The 16,630-nt window shown below is 41.8% G+C and overlaps 1 protein-coding gene across 6 annotated transcripts in view; it reads right to left on the bottom strand.

The window, feature by feature from the left end:
* l(2)k05819 (transmembrane protein 94-like protein l(2)k05819) overlaps positions 1 to 16,630 on the bottom strand; it is a 213,712-nt gene that overhangs the window by 50,761 nt on the left and 146,321 nt on the right. For 3 of the 6 annotated variants that reach the window (XM_069337199.1, XM_069337197.1, XM_045754426.2), the window contains 2 exons: positions 4,323 to 4,475; positions 1,996 to 2,194 (listed from right to left, as the gene is read on the bottom strand). In XM_069337199.1, the coding sequence (XP_069193300.1) occupies positions 1,996 to 2,194; positions 4,323 to 4,475 (352 nt within the window). The remainder of the gene's footprint in view (positions 1 to 1,995; positions 2,195 to 4,322; positions 4,476 to 16,630) is intronic. The other 3 variants (XM_069337198.1, XM_045754429.2, XM_045754427.2) reach the window with 2 other exon arrangements.

The following is a 16,630-nucleotide window of genomic DNA, read 5'->3' on the forward strand; positions in this document are numbered from 1 at the left end:
GGCCTGCTATGATTGGTGAAAACAAGCTGCACAATACCCTGCGCCCCTACCAGCGCAAAACTGCCCCTCACCCTAAGGCGAACAAGGGAGACAGAACACCCTAGCACACAAAGGGTGGCCAAAAACCAAGCAGTAAACGGCCTAGCAGAGGCAGAACCCAAGGAACTTGGGGAAAGTAACCCCAAGCCCCAAGGGCAGTACTTACAGGGCACCTAAGGATGGAAACCCTAGGTGCATTCAGTCCGAGTACTGGGGAATCACTCCCAGCTCACGCTCCTCCTAGAAGAGTCACCATACTCTAGGTACAGTGCTGAAACAACTACTGGAGCCGGAGCACACGACCGTTGCCCATAGCATCAGCCTCAGAACTGAAGGGTGGATAGCCGGGCGGGGGTCTGGGGCTCCCCCTTCCCCCTCCCAGGGAGGGGAGAGCTGTGCAGACAACGACGCAGCAACAGGTGACATCATGCTCATTTGCTCATTTCTTTTTGGGGAGTTCTATTCACTTGTTCAGCTTTTGGTAGCAATTTTCACCTGAATAGTTTTTTTTGGGGGGACACTTACCTTTCTGGGTGCTTGACCCAGTCGATGGCAGACATAGAATGCTTCCAACCACATGACCAGGAAAAAATGGAATTTTAACAAATATTTAAATTTTGGACGCAAAATGCATCACCGCCGGACATCTTTCAAGTTATTTATGGATGCAATATCTGTCCCTGCCAGACGAAAGTGTTAATTCTTTCCCTCTTTTAATCCACCAAAATCAAGCTCTATTGTCTTGTCTTCTTGCTGGCGGCCATCTTGAATTTCGTCGTCTGCACTGTTTACACAATCACCACTCACGGTCATCAACCTGTTCTACAATACTTAGGCATTTGAAATATACTGGAGTTCCTCTGATGCACACACTGATTTGTGACCCCAAGTTTCTCTGCACGGTCCGTCTAATTACCGCAAGCTACACAAGCTTCACAAAGCTTCCTGGCAATACGTTAGTAATGAATAAATATGATATATTTACTCATTATAATGTTGGTGCTGAATGTACAACACGAAAAAAACATAATTTTAATCTGAAAAAGTATCTTTTTATAAAGAAATTAGACAAAAATAAAGAGCTGGTGACGCCAAATCAAGTCGACGATCCAAGCGTCGGTTAGGTTAAGTTAAGTTAGGTTAGGTTAGGTTAGGTTAGGTTAGGTCAGCCTAACCTAACATATCATATTTATTCATTACTAACGTATTGCCAGGAAGCTTTGTGTAGCTTGTGGTAGTTTGCGGTAATTAGACGGACCCTCTCTGCAGAACACTTTATCAATATACCTAAGTTGCTCTGCAGATCAATATACCAATATACCCAAATTGCTCTGTACAACACTATCCCAATATACCTAAGTTGTTCTGCAGAACACTACACCAATATACCTAAGTTGTTCTGCAGGACACTACACCAATATACCTAAGTTGCTCTGCAGAACGCTGCCCCAATATACCTAAGTTGCTCTGCAGAATGCTGCCCCAATATACCTAAGTTGCTCTGCACAACACTACCCCAATATACCTAAGTTGCTCTGCAGAATACTACATCAGTATTCCTAAGTTGCTTTGCAGAACCCTGTCCAAATATACCTAAGTTGCTCTGCACAACACTACCCCAATACTGTATACCTAAGTTGCTCTACAGAACACTACCCCCCAATATACCTTAGTAGCCCTGCAAAACACTACACAAATATACCTACAATGCCCTGCAGAACACTGAATAAATATAGCTAAGTTGCTCTACAGAACACTACCCCCCAGTATACCTCAGTAGCCCTGCAAAACACTACACAAATATACCTACAATGCCCTGCAGAATACTGAATGAATATAAGTTGCTCTGCAGAAAACTACACTAATATACCTAAGTTGCTATACAGAACTTTGTACCAAGATATAGAGCAACAGAGTTCACACTGATGATGTAGTCAACAATTTTTTTTTTCTTACCCGGTTAGACATATCAAAATTAAATGATGCAGAGTGCTCGGTACTGTCTGTACCTCTTGAAGGGGACCGAGACTGCCCCGATACATGAGAGTGGTGTTCACTGTTGGTGTCCCCCACATCACACACGTGCTCCTCTTCAGCCACTATCATGCACTCCTCACTTGTGCCTCCAGGACAATTATAACCAAACCCTCCAAGTCTGTAAAATAAGAAGTTCAGTTAATGAATAAATTAAAACACCAAAGATGGTGCCTCAATGAATGTTTAAATTATCAAACAATAAACCAGCTTTGAATGTAATGAAATGCCAGTTTCTGGGTGAGCCCCGGAGGCCTCCTGAAGCTAGCTTACTGAATGAGTGCCATACTACTTGGAGTCATCAGTAGAAGAGTTCTTGTTGCCTACCGGGAACCGCGAGCCAGAACCCAGCCCCCTCACAGAGGCTCAGGAAGCAATGCCTCACAAACACTTTACATTTAAAGTTTATCATCTTGCCATCAACCAGGGAGGCACCCAGAAAGGCAGGCAAACCAAAACAGATTACTGTATGGTTGAAAAATGACACCAGCACTCTCAAAATACTAAAATAACTTCCCAAAAAGAAAAACTAGCATAACTTCATCCAACTAACCCCCAGCTTGTTAGTTCCATTTCCCCTACTGGGAGGGAGGGAGGAGGAGCCAGCCCAGCTCACCTGGGCCGACTTTTCCTTAATACTACTGAAGTTCAGAGGAATTAGTGAGCCATATTCATGCTATGTAAATTGTCATCCACACTTCCACACTGGGAAAGTAAAAAAATCCAGCTTGGCAGCAGTAGTTGCCTCAAGAATCTTTCCTTATTAAGACTACTCATAGCCCAGTTGATTGAGCTTTGGCCTCACACGTGTGGGGTACGCGGTTTAAGTCTCCTAGAGTCCAGGTGAATGAAACCCTCATACTGTCCCTGAGAAGACCACAGGTGGGACACCATCAAACTAGCCACTTGATCGCCATACAAATGGTGATACACATGCATCAAAAAGATCAGACGTGAACTGCTGAGGAGAAGGTTGAACCAGACCAACCCGGAAAGGAAAAGGAAGTGCAGATGGAACCAAAGTTGAATTGACCAACACCTCCAAATCTGAGTTCCTAAAACACAAACAAGGCAGCTCTGGGGCAACCAACCGGGCACACAATCTTGTGTGTTGCAGGACCGAAAACATGTGATGCAAAGCCCTCACTTCTTGAAACTCCTGAATATCCTGAGCGAGAAAAATAAGTGACCAGGAGTTCATGGGGGGAACAAGTCCCACAAAACTCTTAATGTTCTTAATGTGGTCCTCAGGTGACAGTTTTCTATCTAGAACCACCCCTAGATCTCTTTCTTTATCAGAATTCTTTAAAGATTTCTCACATAATATATTGGTTGTGTGGGGTCTATGTTCTCCTATTCCACATTCCATAACATGACATTTATTAACATTAAATTCCATTTGCCAAGTGGTGCTCCATATACTTATTTTGTCCAGGTTTTCTTGAAGGGCATGACAATCATCTAAATTTCCTTCCTATTATCTTAGCATCATCAGCAAACATATTCATATAATTCTGTATACCAACTGGTAGATCATTTATGTAGACAATATAGTGATGAATACTGTCAGCTGGTGGCAGTTGGGGTAACCTTTGTTTCCTAGCAAGTTATAACCTGGTTTGCCTTCCAAATCAAATTATCACTTTCATTGCATGCTGATCATGCTGGTCACTAGTATTATTGCAAGCGAGATGCTTTAGTTCCACTCACCGTTGCCTTCCTTTCATAAGTATGTGACACGACCATCTGAGAAATTCTTAATCATGATGAAGGATAAGATTGGCAACAAAAGCCTGCAGGGTGATATGAGGCCAAGGAGGACCACAAGGGCTCTGACTCAAGTAACATCAGAGAAGCTGTAGCTCAAGACACAATAGTTGTCATTATAGTACACTGTACAGTTTTGTTAGAAGCTACATTTGGTTATACACAAGTGCTTAGAGTATCAGTTAAATGTGTTGCAGCATTCTCAAGACATCATACAGAAACATCAGTAAAAAAAGATCGTATGGTATTCCAGCTGGCAATACCAAAATAAGCTGCAATAAACTAATACTGTTTCAAGCAAAATAATAGAAGACAGTTATCTGAGGTATGATATATAGTGTGTGTGAACATAGGCTCACAAAATAAGATGAATAAATAGAGCAGAATAACTTTCTATTGTGTTTCATAAAATTTCCATGATTTCCACCAACTCCAAAAATCCAAATAATTTTTTGTAAATCTGAGAATTATATAGCTCTCACCTCTGGTCCTCCTCATCCTCCAGGTATGATGTTTGAGACTGTGAGAACTCAGAACAGATGGAAACCTCTTCCTCAAACTTCACCTGGGCCACCTCCAAGTTTATTGCTGACGGAGCAGAGTGGCTGAGTGCACGAGACACTTCCAGAGAGCTTCTGGGGTGGATTAAACTTCTCTTAATTTCATACCTTGGATATGACAATGTAAATTATGCAAAGCATCAATATAAACCATCCATTATATGATAAAAATGAAACGAATGAGAAAAACTCTCAAAAAGCCAAATACAACATTGGAATGGTGGTTCCCAGTTATAATTACTGACTAAATAAATGATAATTACTTTGAGCAACAGTGAGCACATAATGGACAGTATAGGAATACTTGTTTATGTAGTCTCTCAAGTAACATAACAAGGCCAGGTTCAGCTTGGTGCATTAGAAACCCTACAGACATATCCAATTATCACAGTAAACCATTGATCATGCAACAAATGTTAAGCAAAATTTCCAAGAGCAAACGGCAATAAAAATTACAGCAGTCTTATTGCCTTGAAAAGCAGTGCTAAAATGAACAGAAATTCCATAATGTATTTAGCATTTGGGGAGCTTGGCTCACAACTGAGAATCCACGGTTCCATCCCCATGCAGAACAGAGTGTGTTGGTCAGGTTTCAGTTTTACTTGATGCCTCTCTTCACCCAGGAGCTAGGCAACTGTTGTGGGTTACATCCTGGAAAAGGACATCCGAAGCTGGTCTAGGGAGTACTTTGATAAGCTTAACGGACTTCCTATCCCTGACAAAGGGAACCATAAAGTGTACCAAATCAGCATGAGAAAGAGTCCGCAAGATATTTTTATAATCAATCTTAATTACTGTACCAATTATTTTGACAATGAAAAATGTTCGAAAAAAAAATAAATGCTGAAATATACCAGTGTACTGCACATAGGGCCTAAGGCACTTGGTGCCTTAACCACTGCACTGAACCACCCAACATTACTTGAGGTAGGTGTTGAGCAAGCCAAAAAAAAAAAAGATTTTTAGATATTGTAAGACTCAAAACGCACGCGGTAGGTTGGGTAACGAGATTACCTCCTGGGACCTCCAGTGAGAGGCAGCCATCTTGAAAAACCAGCGTTGAATGTAATGGAATGCGATTTTCTGGGCGAGCCCCGGAGGCTCCCTGGAGCTTATTAGGCTAATGTATATTAGACCGGGACATTAGCTATGGAGTTCAGACCTACCAGGGACCAGCGCCAGAACCTGACCACTTCAGAGAGGTTTTAGGGAGCAATGGCCCCTGGAAAACCTCGAGCAGCAGTGGCAGCTCGAGCTTTCCCCACTGCCCTGCCAATGGGTGAACTGTGTAAGAGCCGGAGCCCCTTACCGAAACCCGACTTCGAAACAGAGTGAACACCGCGCCGACCAGAAGAAGAAGAAGGGTCCAGAGGCGACACCCGTCCTGAAACTGACACCACCTGCCTACCACGACAGAAGGAACTGTGAGTCCTGGCATGACCCTCCTGGGAAGAACCCCCACGGGGAACCCAGAAGACCAACAAGTCAGACATCGGACGACAAGAAGTGAAGCCGCCTGTATATACTGTACTGTGCGATCGCCTCCTCCCCAAACAGTAAGGGTCAAAAGGGAGAAGACAACCGAAGAGCCAGGGCCCAAGCAAATTCCACAGATGAAGCCAGCACCACCTGTCGACATGTAAGACGGGAAGCAAAAAACAAACACCGCATCCCACAGAATCGGTGCAAACAGCTGCAACAGAGCAGACGACATATGAACCGCTGAAAACAGCACATTCGACCCTGATACAGCCTGAAATGCCTCGACATCCTCCTCAAGCCAATCTGAGGACAGCTCGAGAAGGGAAAGGAACCGCAAAACAGAGGCCAAGGAGCCACGAGCACACAAGTCCTCAGCAACCAGCACAGCCGAAAGGGAAGGAACCTGCACGTGAAGCTGCTGCACACCAACATCCCGAGGAAGGACCAGAGTGAACAAGCACTCGTTGATGTGTTCAGGGTTGCCTCCCAGGTAAACCTAGGAAATCGTCAGAATCTCCCGATATACAAGCATGCAGGAACGACAGAACGCATGCTAAGCATCCAAAATAAAGAAAGAACAGTCCGCTAGCCACGATGACTCAGGAACCTCATAACGAACCAAGAAAGGGGAGGAGGCCCCAAACTTGAAAGAAGCAGGATTTATCAAAGAGCCATAATCCGAGTCACGCAGGAGATAAGAAGCCATGGCTGCCCACACCTCATGCGCTAGAATGTGGGAAGTCAAAAACCTCTGGGAGGACGGGACCAACGAACCCGAAGGGACCTGGAATGGAACCCGGGAGGGACTGACACCATATCCAAGTCATACGCAGAAGGGTAGAAAGGAAAACCTCCCCTCCCTGTAACAACAAGCCCTGCTGGGAAGGAACAAAACCCCAAGCAGAGTCCAATAGGCCCCCAAGTTAATCCCTCCTCAGCCCCAAGGTTTCCATCGCAGGCCCTGGGACCAAACCGTCCTCCAAGACCCCGGCCTCACAAGAAGAAGCCGGAACAGCTGTACAAGCAGGAATAAAGGGAACCCACTGGTCAGACCAAGATGCATCGGCAGGGGGACCCGGTGAGTCATTAACAAGCAACAGAGACATTCTAAATATATTCCACATTCTAAATATATCAAAAAAGTTTCAAAAACTGTTGGCATTCTTTCTAAGATCAAATATTATGTACCCCGCCCTGCCCTGGTGACTCTCTATTACTCCCTCATATATCCATATCTCAACTATGGTATTTGTGCTTGGGGTTCTACTACCCAAAATCATTTACGTCCTCTAATTATTCAACACAAAGCTGCTATTAGGGCAATATCCAACTCTGGCCCCAGACATCACTCGGTACCCCTACTCAAATCTCTGAATATGTTAGACATTAAGTCACTGCACATTCTCTCATGTGTATTATACATATATAAAGCGCTGAACTGTAATGCCAGTCCTGACCACAAAAGCTTCATTGAAGGTTGTAACAGAACCCATGAACACCACACCAGAAACAAATACAGTTTTGATATTCCAAGAGTACGACTTAATCAAACTAGAAATGCTCTACAAATCAAGGGACCCAGAATGTGGAATGACCTTCCCAAACATGTTAAAGACTGTACCTCTCTCAACCAGTTTAAGATAAAAACGAAGCACTACCTAATAAATTCCCTGTGACCTACCTTACCCCTCTATTGTCAACCCATGTATGTTTTTTTTAAACAACGCTGTTTGTCGACCAAATTGTATTTGTGCTGCTTTTTCAGCCATGTTCTCCCCTTTTTTATTTTTATTTGTTCTCAACACTTTTTATTCTTTATACTCAATTAGTTTTAAGTTTTAGTCATTAATGTTTTCCTGCCCGAAACGCTTTGTGTAATAGTGGCTTTAGGCATTGTATGTACTAGCTCTATCTATAAATCTATCCATTTTTGTAAAATCTCTTGTATGTATGTACCTTACCTGAATAAACATTTATGTATTTTATTTATTTATTTAGAGCTTGCAGGACTCTGGGTCAAAGGTGTCACCGACCCAACAGGCAGCATGACGGAGGCAGAAACAGTGAGTTTCCCCCCGGAGACAAGGGGACAGAGCAACCTACAAACTCGCACAAACCGAGAAGAAACTCAGGGGATACATCCATCGAACCCAAGAACCCCCGCGGGGTTTCCCAGGGCCCTTAGCTTCTCAATCTCCGCTAAGGGAAGCCCATGCAGGGCACTACTAACCAGCTCCCAGAACTACCAAACTAACCATTACGACTGCATCCCCGGGACGTGTACGCTCATGGGGGCCCTAGTGGGAGTACCACCGAAATATATATATAGATATATGATATGACCCAGCCCATGGGCAGACCCCCCTGCCAATGCACAGGAACAAAAAGATACAAAAAACCCTGCAAGAGGACAGCGTACCCAGAGGATGCAGAGCCGGCTGCTGGGTGAGATGACAACTAGCTGCGTAATACCCTGCGCCCCTACCAGTGATGAATAGCACCCCCTACCCAGAGACAAACAGACGAGCAAGAACCCCCCCAGCTGACTCCAAGGGCCGACAAGTACCGAGCAGTAAATGACACAACGGGGGCAGCCCCCAAGGTGACTTGTGGAAGGAGGCCCCAAGCCCCAGGGGCAGTACTTACAGGGCACTTAGGGAAGGGGACCCTAAGCGCATGCAGCCCCAGTACTTGTGAATATACTCCTAGCTCGCACACCACCAAATTTTAGCAAGAATCAGAGAAGTAGTCTGGAGCTGGAGGTACACAACATAAGCCCACGAACATCAGCCAAGAACTGACAGGCTTGGGTAGCCGGTGGAAGGACTGGGGCTTAACCTTTCCCCCCTCCTGGGGAGGGGGGAGTTGCGCAGACGGCGGCGCGTTGGTAACGAGATGACGTCATGCTCGTTTGCTCATTTTTCTTAATGAGCAGTTCTATCCAATTGTTCAGCTTTAATAGCAATTCTTAACCAGAATGGGAGGGGGATGTTCTGGGGTGCCTATCTTTCTGGGTGCCCGACTCGGTCGATGGCAGGCATAGAGTACTTCTAAATTATATGTAAATTGTGTCTATAGGCCATTGCTCCTCGCGCCTCTCTGACGGGGCCAGGTTCTGCCCCGTTGGTCCCCAGTAGGCCTAGAACTTCATGTACATTGACTGATGAACATGACTATTCTCCATATCGGCCTAAATAGCTCCGGGGAAGCCGAAGGGGCTCCCCCCAGAAAAGAATTCTTGAAACCTGGAACTTTAAGAACAAAAAGACACAGATTCAAACTAAGGAAACAAAGCTGTTGAAAAAACATTTGAAAGTTCACTTTTGCAAAGTGGTAGAGGGTTGAACAAGTTTAGTAAGAATGTGGTGGAGGCCAAAACCATCACTAGTTTCGAAGTTTTGCATGACAGAAAGCATTGTGAAGACAGACTACCACAAGCATAGCTCATTATTGATATTTTCTTTCCTTGTTACCACAATGATGTAATAAGCTAACCTAGATTTATTTCTAATATTTCTTGGAAATCTTTGTTTAGTGCTTTGTATTTATCCTTATTATTTTGCTTTAGACACCCCCTACCCATCTTTTTTCTCACAGATTACGTTGGCGTTATGTCCCTCGTGATTATCTTGTATGTCAGGAATATGTCCCTCGTGATTATTTTGAGTGTCATGGCAATGTTTGTTTTGAGTATGAGTCACATAATTACATTTACCTGTGAGTACAGGGAATGAGCTCCAGCTGTTGGGTCTTTTATTACCATTAATAGATGTAATGCCCCCTAGCTCTATATGTTTCAACATTTTTACACCAGAACACAAGTACAAAGTTAGCCACAAATGCTGTGTATATAAGGTATGAGCTCACTTATCCGGATTCTGCTTATCTAGATATTTGGGGTATTGGCCAAAACTGCATCTGGATAATTTTCTAGCAAAACTTTGCAATACCCAGATAGTAATCCAGATAACCGGAGGTTTGGACGGATACCTCAGACAGGCATAGAGTTTAAATCAAGTTCGTATAATTTTCTGGCAAAACTTCACCATATCCAGACAGAAATCCGGATAACCGGAGATTAGGTTACATGTATTTTCAAGAATTTCACATTTCAAGATCTACAGTATTAAACAAGAAAACAAACTACAACAAGATAAGCTATATTTTCTCTTGTAAATTATATTTTTTATTTATACTGTGTGTAGAAATTCAAATTATGTAGGCTAGGGTACCCAAAATTTTGAATACTGGTAATTTTTGGACTTTCCCTGTAAGAATTCTGCTTATCCGAATGTCTGGCTTATTCGGTGAGGAGTCCTTCCCATTCAGTCCGGATAAGCCACCTTAGACAGTATATGACATGTGTCTGTGGGAAGGTGTATTCATGCATGTGTGTGTGTACACAGATGTGTGTAAACAATTGTCTTCTTAAGGCTATATGCATGTTCTTGATGCAGCAGTCACATACCTTAAACCCAGCCCTTTTCTTCGCTGACTCTTACTACGTTGAAACCCTTTAAAGGAGGAGCTAGAGGCATTGAAAAACATGTGCAAGGTGATAAGAACAGGTACAGTATATTGTTTAACAAAGTATTATGGCAACAATCATGGTGGTAGGTAGGGACTGGTAGGTAAAGAAACACATTAACAAATTATCAGCAACAGTCCTCTGATGCTATTTCTACAAAAAATAATAAATAACAAATTGAAGTCTGTCTCTTGGTACTGACAATCAATCACAAAAGCTAAATGCATAATGCCATTCAAATCTGAATTTGCTAAGTATTTAGTCTAATTTAAGTTTAAAGAGACAATGTTTAGTAGGTCTACTGTATTGCATATCAATATGAAAAGTCAATTTTAAGATTAGTAGAAACATGTCATTACTATAGAAAAGCACTGACATACTGAAAAAGGAATAAATACAGCCATTAAGAAATAATTATCCAATAAATGAAAATTGCAGTTTCATTTATAAGACATTGTTATTCCAAGCAATTATCTGATTAAATAACCATGCATTATAAGAATACATTAACTACAATACTGAATAGGTTAATCTGAATGCAAAAATGTGGTAGCACAACTTTAAACCTTTCCACCTGCATGTCTCACTGGTGAAAGTTAAGTTAATGTTCACCTCAATCTGAAATGCTAAGCATTCCAAAATCATATTACTAGAAGAAATTATAGACCCAATTAATTTTCTCTCTTATTTCCCTGGTTATCAAAACACTATAGCAAGGTCAATGTTGAGTACCAGGGATCTCCAAAGTGAACATTCAACTACTTCACCACATTTAATATTCTCATGCATACAAAAATATGGCCTTGACTCAAGATGAAAAGCACCTTTCTGAGAATAATACTGCTGTTCCCTAAGATAAGCTATTGCTGGGTCCATAGTTCCGAGTCTGAACAACTAGAACAAGATGAACATTTCCAGCAGCTTCACAGGTTCACTTTTAACCAGCCACTGCAGGGGATATACTTGTGCATGGGAACACTCGAGTTAATTCAATCCAGCACAAGTCTACTTAAACCCTTAAAGCCCACTCAACTTTTAAGTGATATTCAGAATTACAGTACAGTATTGAAAACAAGACAAACACTTATGACTCTGCTAAGAACAAGCCGGGTTAATTGTCTACTACTCCTCTCAGCCACAGTAAGGTTGTGAGCAGGCCTAGGAAAAATCAGCTGCCAAGAAGTTGGAATCACAACTACAGTGACACCTCGGCTTACGAAAGCCCTTCTTTACAAAACTTTTCAGGTTACGAGCCAAATTTCTTCGTAAAATTCGAATCAGGTTATGAACGTTGCCTTGGGAAACGAAATTTGTTGATACACGTATGGCCGACCTAGCGCGTGGTGGTACAGCGACCGCGCCTCAGTTTACCAGTGCCTCCCGCCTGTGACAATCGCACCTGAATTCTTTATAAAGAATTTCTATGTTTTTCAGATTTTTGGGTATTTGAACATAAAAGTTATTGTTATGTATCTCGCCATGGGTCACAAGAAAGCCAGTGGTAAGGTTCAAGCCAAGAAAACACATGTGAGAATGACAATAGAGGAAAAACAAGATATCATTTGTAAACATGAAAATGGTACACAGGTTGTTGAACTATCTAGGCAGTACAACAAATCTATGTCAACGATATGCACTGTACTTGCTAAGAAAAAATACATTATGAGTGCTAAATTGGCAAAAGGCATATCAACAATCACGAAACAAAGAGCACAAACACTTGAGGATGTTGAAAAGTTGTTATTAATTCACCCAGAGCAAGCCATAGTAGGCTGTTGTGTTAACCTTTTTAATGACAATGTGATGTCTCACTTTAGACAAGTGTTACAACATAGAAAAACAAGTGTTAATAGACAGGTTTTTTGAGAGAAAAACAAGGTGTGAGCCACAAGCAGGTCCTAGTGGTATGCAAGCAAAATGTGCCAGAGTGTGTACCCCTGAGAAGTCATCACTGCCTGAAGTTATAATGGATGCGGACTCCCCTTCCAAACACTAACACCTCTCCTCCTCCTCCCCCCCCCTCCTCACTGTCTTCGATATGCTAATATTAGTCATCAATAAAGGTAAGTAAAAACTTGTACATACTTTAGTACTAAAGATTTGGGTGAATTAGGTATAAAATTTACTTTGAAGTTAATTCTTTTGGGAGAGTGAAACAGATTAATTCAATTTACATTATTTCTTATAAGAAAATTTGCTTCAATTTACGAATTTTTGGCTTACGAACCTTCTCTGGGAACAGATTAAATTCGCAAGCCGAGTACTACTAAATCATTTTTTATACAAACAATTAAATAACAGAAAAAAGAAAAATTAAAACAAAATAGAGCATAAGAAGTACAATGAAGCTCCTTTTAAGTGATTTATACAGCAGCACAATATGCGAGTTTTGTATCACTGAACATACAGTACTAATGTACTACATACACAGTATACCATGGAGTGTTGTGTTTTGTATCACTGTACATACAGTACCAATGTACTACAAACAGTATACCATAGTGTGTTTTGTATCACTGAACATACAGTACTAATATACTACATACACAGTATACCATAGAACAGTGTATTTTGTATCACTGAACATACAGGGCCAATGTACTACATACACAGTATACCTGGACTGTACCCGATACCAAGGAGTATAAAGTTTTTTATCACTGTACAATGTATGTGTACAATGTGTATAGTGTGCGTGTGTATGTGTGTGTGCAGTGCAATGTACTGCATACACAGTATACCAACAATTAATTGGCTCTTCTCCAAATTAAAAATAGTGTTTAGTGGAATTAAATAACTTTTTCTGAGTGGCATCTCAGTAGCATCCCTGAGCCATGAGCACTGGTTCACTCAGGTCACCACTTGCAGGCAAGGTCCTATGTCACTTTCAGTGCCTGAGTGGCATCTCAGTAGCATCCCTTTCAGTGCCTCTGAAACACTTAACTTTTCAAATGGTCTTGGTCTGTTGTCCAGGGATGAGGATCACATGGGAGATGCATCATGGCAGCACCAATATGGACAGTATGGAAAGGCCTCATTATAGTTTTGAAGCACTGACGTAAACATCGGATGACTGCTACTGTTCCCATTGTTGTAATGTTTACATATTTATAATTATTAATCACAGAGTTATTAATTGCATGTATTATGCAGATGTGGTCGTTTTTTTTCTTTTTTTTTGGTGGATTGGGAAAATTTATCAGTGCTTTGGCTACTGTGTCTTTTATATGTGTATCTTGAGATTATCTTGAGATGATTTCGGGGGCTTTAGTGTCCCCGCGGCCCGGTCCTCGACCAGGCCTCCACCCCCAGGAAGCAGCCCGTGACAGCTGACTAACACCCAGGTACCTATTTACTGCTAGGTAACAGGGGCATAGGGTGAAAGAAACTGCCCATTGTTTCTCGCCGGCGCCCGGGATCGAACCCGGGACCACAGGATCACAAGTCCAGTGTGCTGTCTGCTCGGCCGACCGGCTCCCTAAAGTGTAGAGTGTAGTGGGAGGTTTCCTCCTCCTAATGTAAGTTTGATGTTGAAGGGCAATTTAGGATGATGAGTTCCTGTTGATTTTGACACTAAGATGTTTGAAACAGTTGAGAAGAAGATAATATTGAATTGTCTCAGGAACTTGGCATTAGATGTAATTTTCAGTAATGTTTATCTATATTATATATATATATATATATATATATATATATATATATATATATATATATATATATATATATATATATATATATATATATATATATGTCGTACCTAGTAGCCAGAACGCACTTCTCAGCCTACTATGCAAGGCCCGATTTGCCTAATAAGCCAAGTTTTCCTGAATTAATATATTTTCTCTAATTTTTTTCTTATGAAATGATAAAGCTACCTATTTCATTATGTATGAGATCAATTTTTTTTTATTGTAGTTAAAATTAACGTAGATATATGATCGAACCTAACCAACCCTACCTAACCTAACCTATCTTTATAGGTTAGGTTGGGTTAGGTAACCGAAAAAGGTAGGTTAGGTTAGGTTAGGTAGGTTAGGTCGTCGAAAAAACATTAATTCATGAAAACTTGGCTTATTAGGCAAATTGGGCCTTGCATCATAGGCTGAGAAGTGCGTTCTGGCTACTAGGTACGACATATATATATATATATATATATATATATATACTGCCAGGAGCGACGCAACTGGTATATACAGGACACCTTAATCTGCTTGACCATCACGACCAGACATAAGGAAGTGATAGCCGAAGCTATTTGAACCACTTCCCCGCTGGCACTCGGATGGTAATCTTGGGCATAGCATTTTATCAAATCACCTCATTCTTTGGGGCACACGTGAGGAACACAAATGCGAACAAGCCTGAATGCTCCCCAGGAATATATGCAACTGAAAACTCACACTCCAGAAGTGTTACTCATGGCTTATATAAATGCCATGCACAGTTTAACCCTTGTATAGCGCCTGGTTATTTAGCTATATAATATATTTAGCTATATTTGGCTATATAACGTCTGTATATAGTGAATAAAAGCAAAAACAGTATGGTGGGAGGAGAATGTGGGCAAGTGAGGTCTTGGGGGAGTGAGTAGCTGGCTGGTGTGTGGTGGTCACTCCTCCTTACTTTTTGACTCATAATAGCAATTTAGTGGTTCATTATGGTGAACAAAACATGCAGATACTTATATATAACCTGTGTATATAGTGTAACAACCGACAAAGTATTTGTTCACTGTTTGATGAACATAATTGAATCAACAATATGCACCCCATATTTTTGAGTTCAGCGATGATTCACTTATTTTATTATATAAATATATCACACTACACACTATTGAATAATATTACAGCAAAAAAACTACGAAAAATCAATCAGAGACATTGAAATAATTAGGTAATTATCTCTTTGTGGCAACTCCGGCCTGACAGCTGGCGAGCAACAGACCGTCTGGGATGCACGGTGAATCAGCTCCTGTTTTTTGCCAGACTTCCCCGCCCTATAGTGGGCAATATATGCCTCTTATAATTTTGTTATTATTTTCCCATGATAAGTGAACACAAATTAACAGGTTTAGAAGAATTTTTTTTTTTTTTTTTTTTTTTGGGTATGCACCTGTGAGTGACACATGCTAAATAGCCAGGCGCCATTTAAGGGTTAACCTTTCAATTGCACATCGCATCATATGATGCTTTGACCGACTTGCAGTAAATTGCGCATCGCATTATGTGATGCTTTGGAGTACTACGCAAGATTTAAACGGCCCGCGGATACACGGGGTTCACCACACCTTCATCAGGGCTATTGTAAACAGACGCCATTTTAAAAAAAAATCGTGGGCCAAATTCCCGGGTGTTAGGGGCATCAGTATTGAGTGAGCTACCAAGCTTGACGCACGCAGCATGAGCTCACAGCACTGCTGTTCACCTTGTGACCACAGCATCGCCTAAAAATGCCATAATATACTTGTTTATGCTATTATGTAGCGATGATATTATTACAGAAGACCCCAGACTGTGATAAAACTGACCAGAGTTCTGATAATAGCAGGATTGTGGTGATATTTAGCGCTGTGCGCCATGGTGGGAGGAGTAATGCTTTAGGAGGGAGGGTGGTGGCGATGTCTTCTGACTGTGTGTGGTCACCTTTTATTGACTGCACTCACCATACCAGCTTAGTGGTTCGCTATGCTGAACACAAATGTAGATACTTATATATAACGTGTGAATAGAGGGTATAAACAGCAAGAGGAATAGGTTGGGCGCCGCCATTTTGGTGAGGGTGGTGGTGTCGTCTGCACGACGCCACCGTGCAGACGACGGTGTTGTTTACTGGTTGCCACAATGATCTTTGGGCACCATACCAGTTTACTTGTACAAGTATGGTGAATGAAACAGGTAGATATTTATACATAATGTGTGTATATAGCGTAATAACACCACAAACAGTATTGTTAGAGGAGAAATATTAGTGCGTCTGGCCTTGAGGACGGCAGCCATCAGCTGACTGTGTGAGGTCCTACGTCTTTGTGCCTTTACTCACCATACAAGCTTAGATGTACAGTTATGGTGAACAAAACATGTAAATACTTATATATAACGTCTGTATATAAGAGCAAAAACAGTATGGTGGGTGGAGAATGGTGGCAAGTCAGGTGAGGTGAGGGAGGGAGGGAGTGGCAGCCAGTGGTAAGCTGCCACTGCCTGCCGCTGCCACTGCCTGC

Source organism: Procambarus clarkii, chromosome 37, assembly GCF_040958095.1.
Source record: "Procambarus clarkii isolate CNS0578487 chromosome 37, FALCON_Pclarkii_2.0, whole genome shotgun sequence".
NCBI classification, from domain to species: domain Eukaryota; kingdom Metazoa; phylum Arthropoda; class Malacostraca; order Decapoda; family Cambaridae; genus Procambarus; species Procambarus clarkii.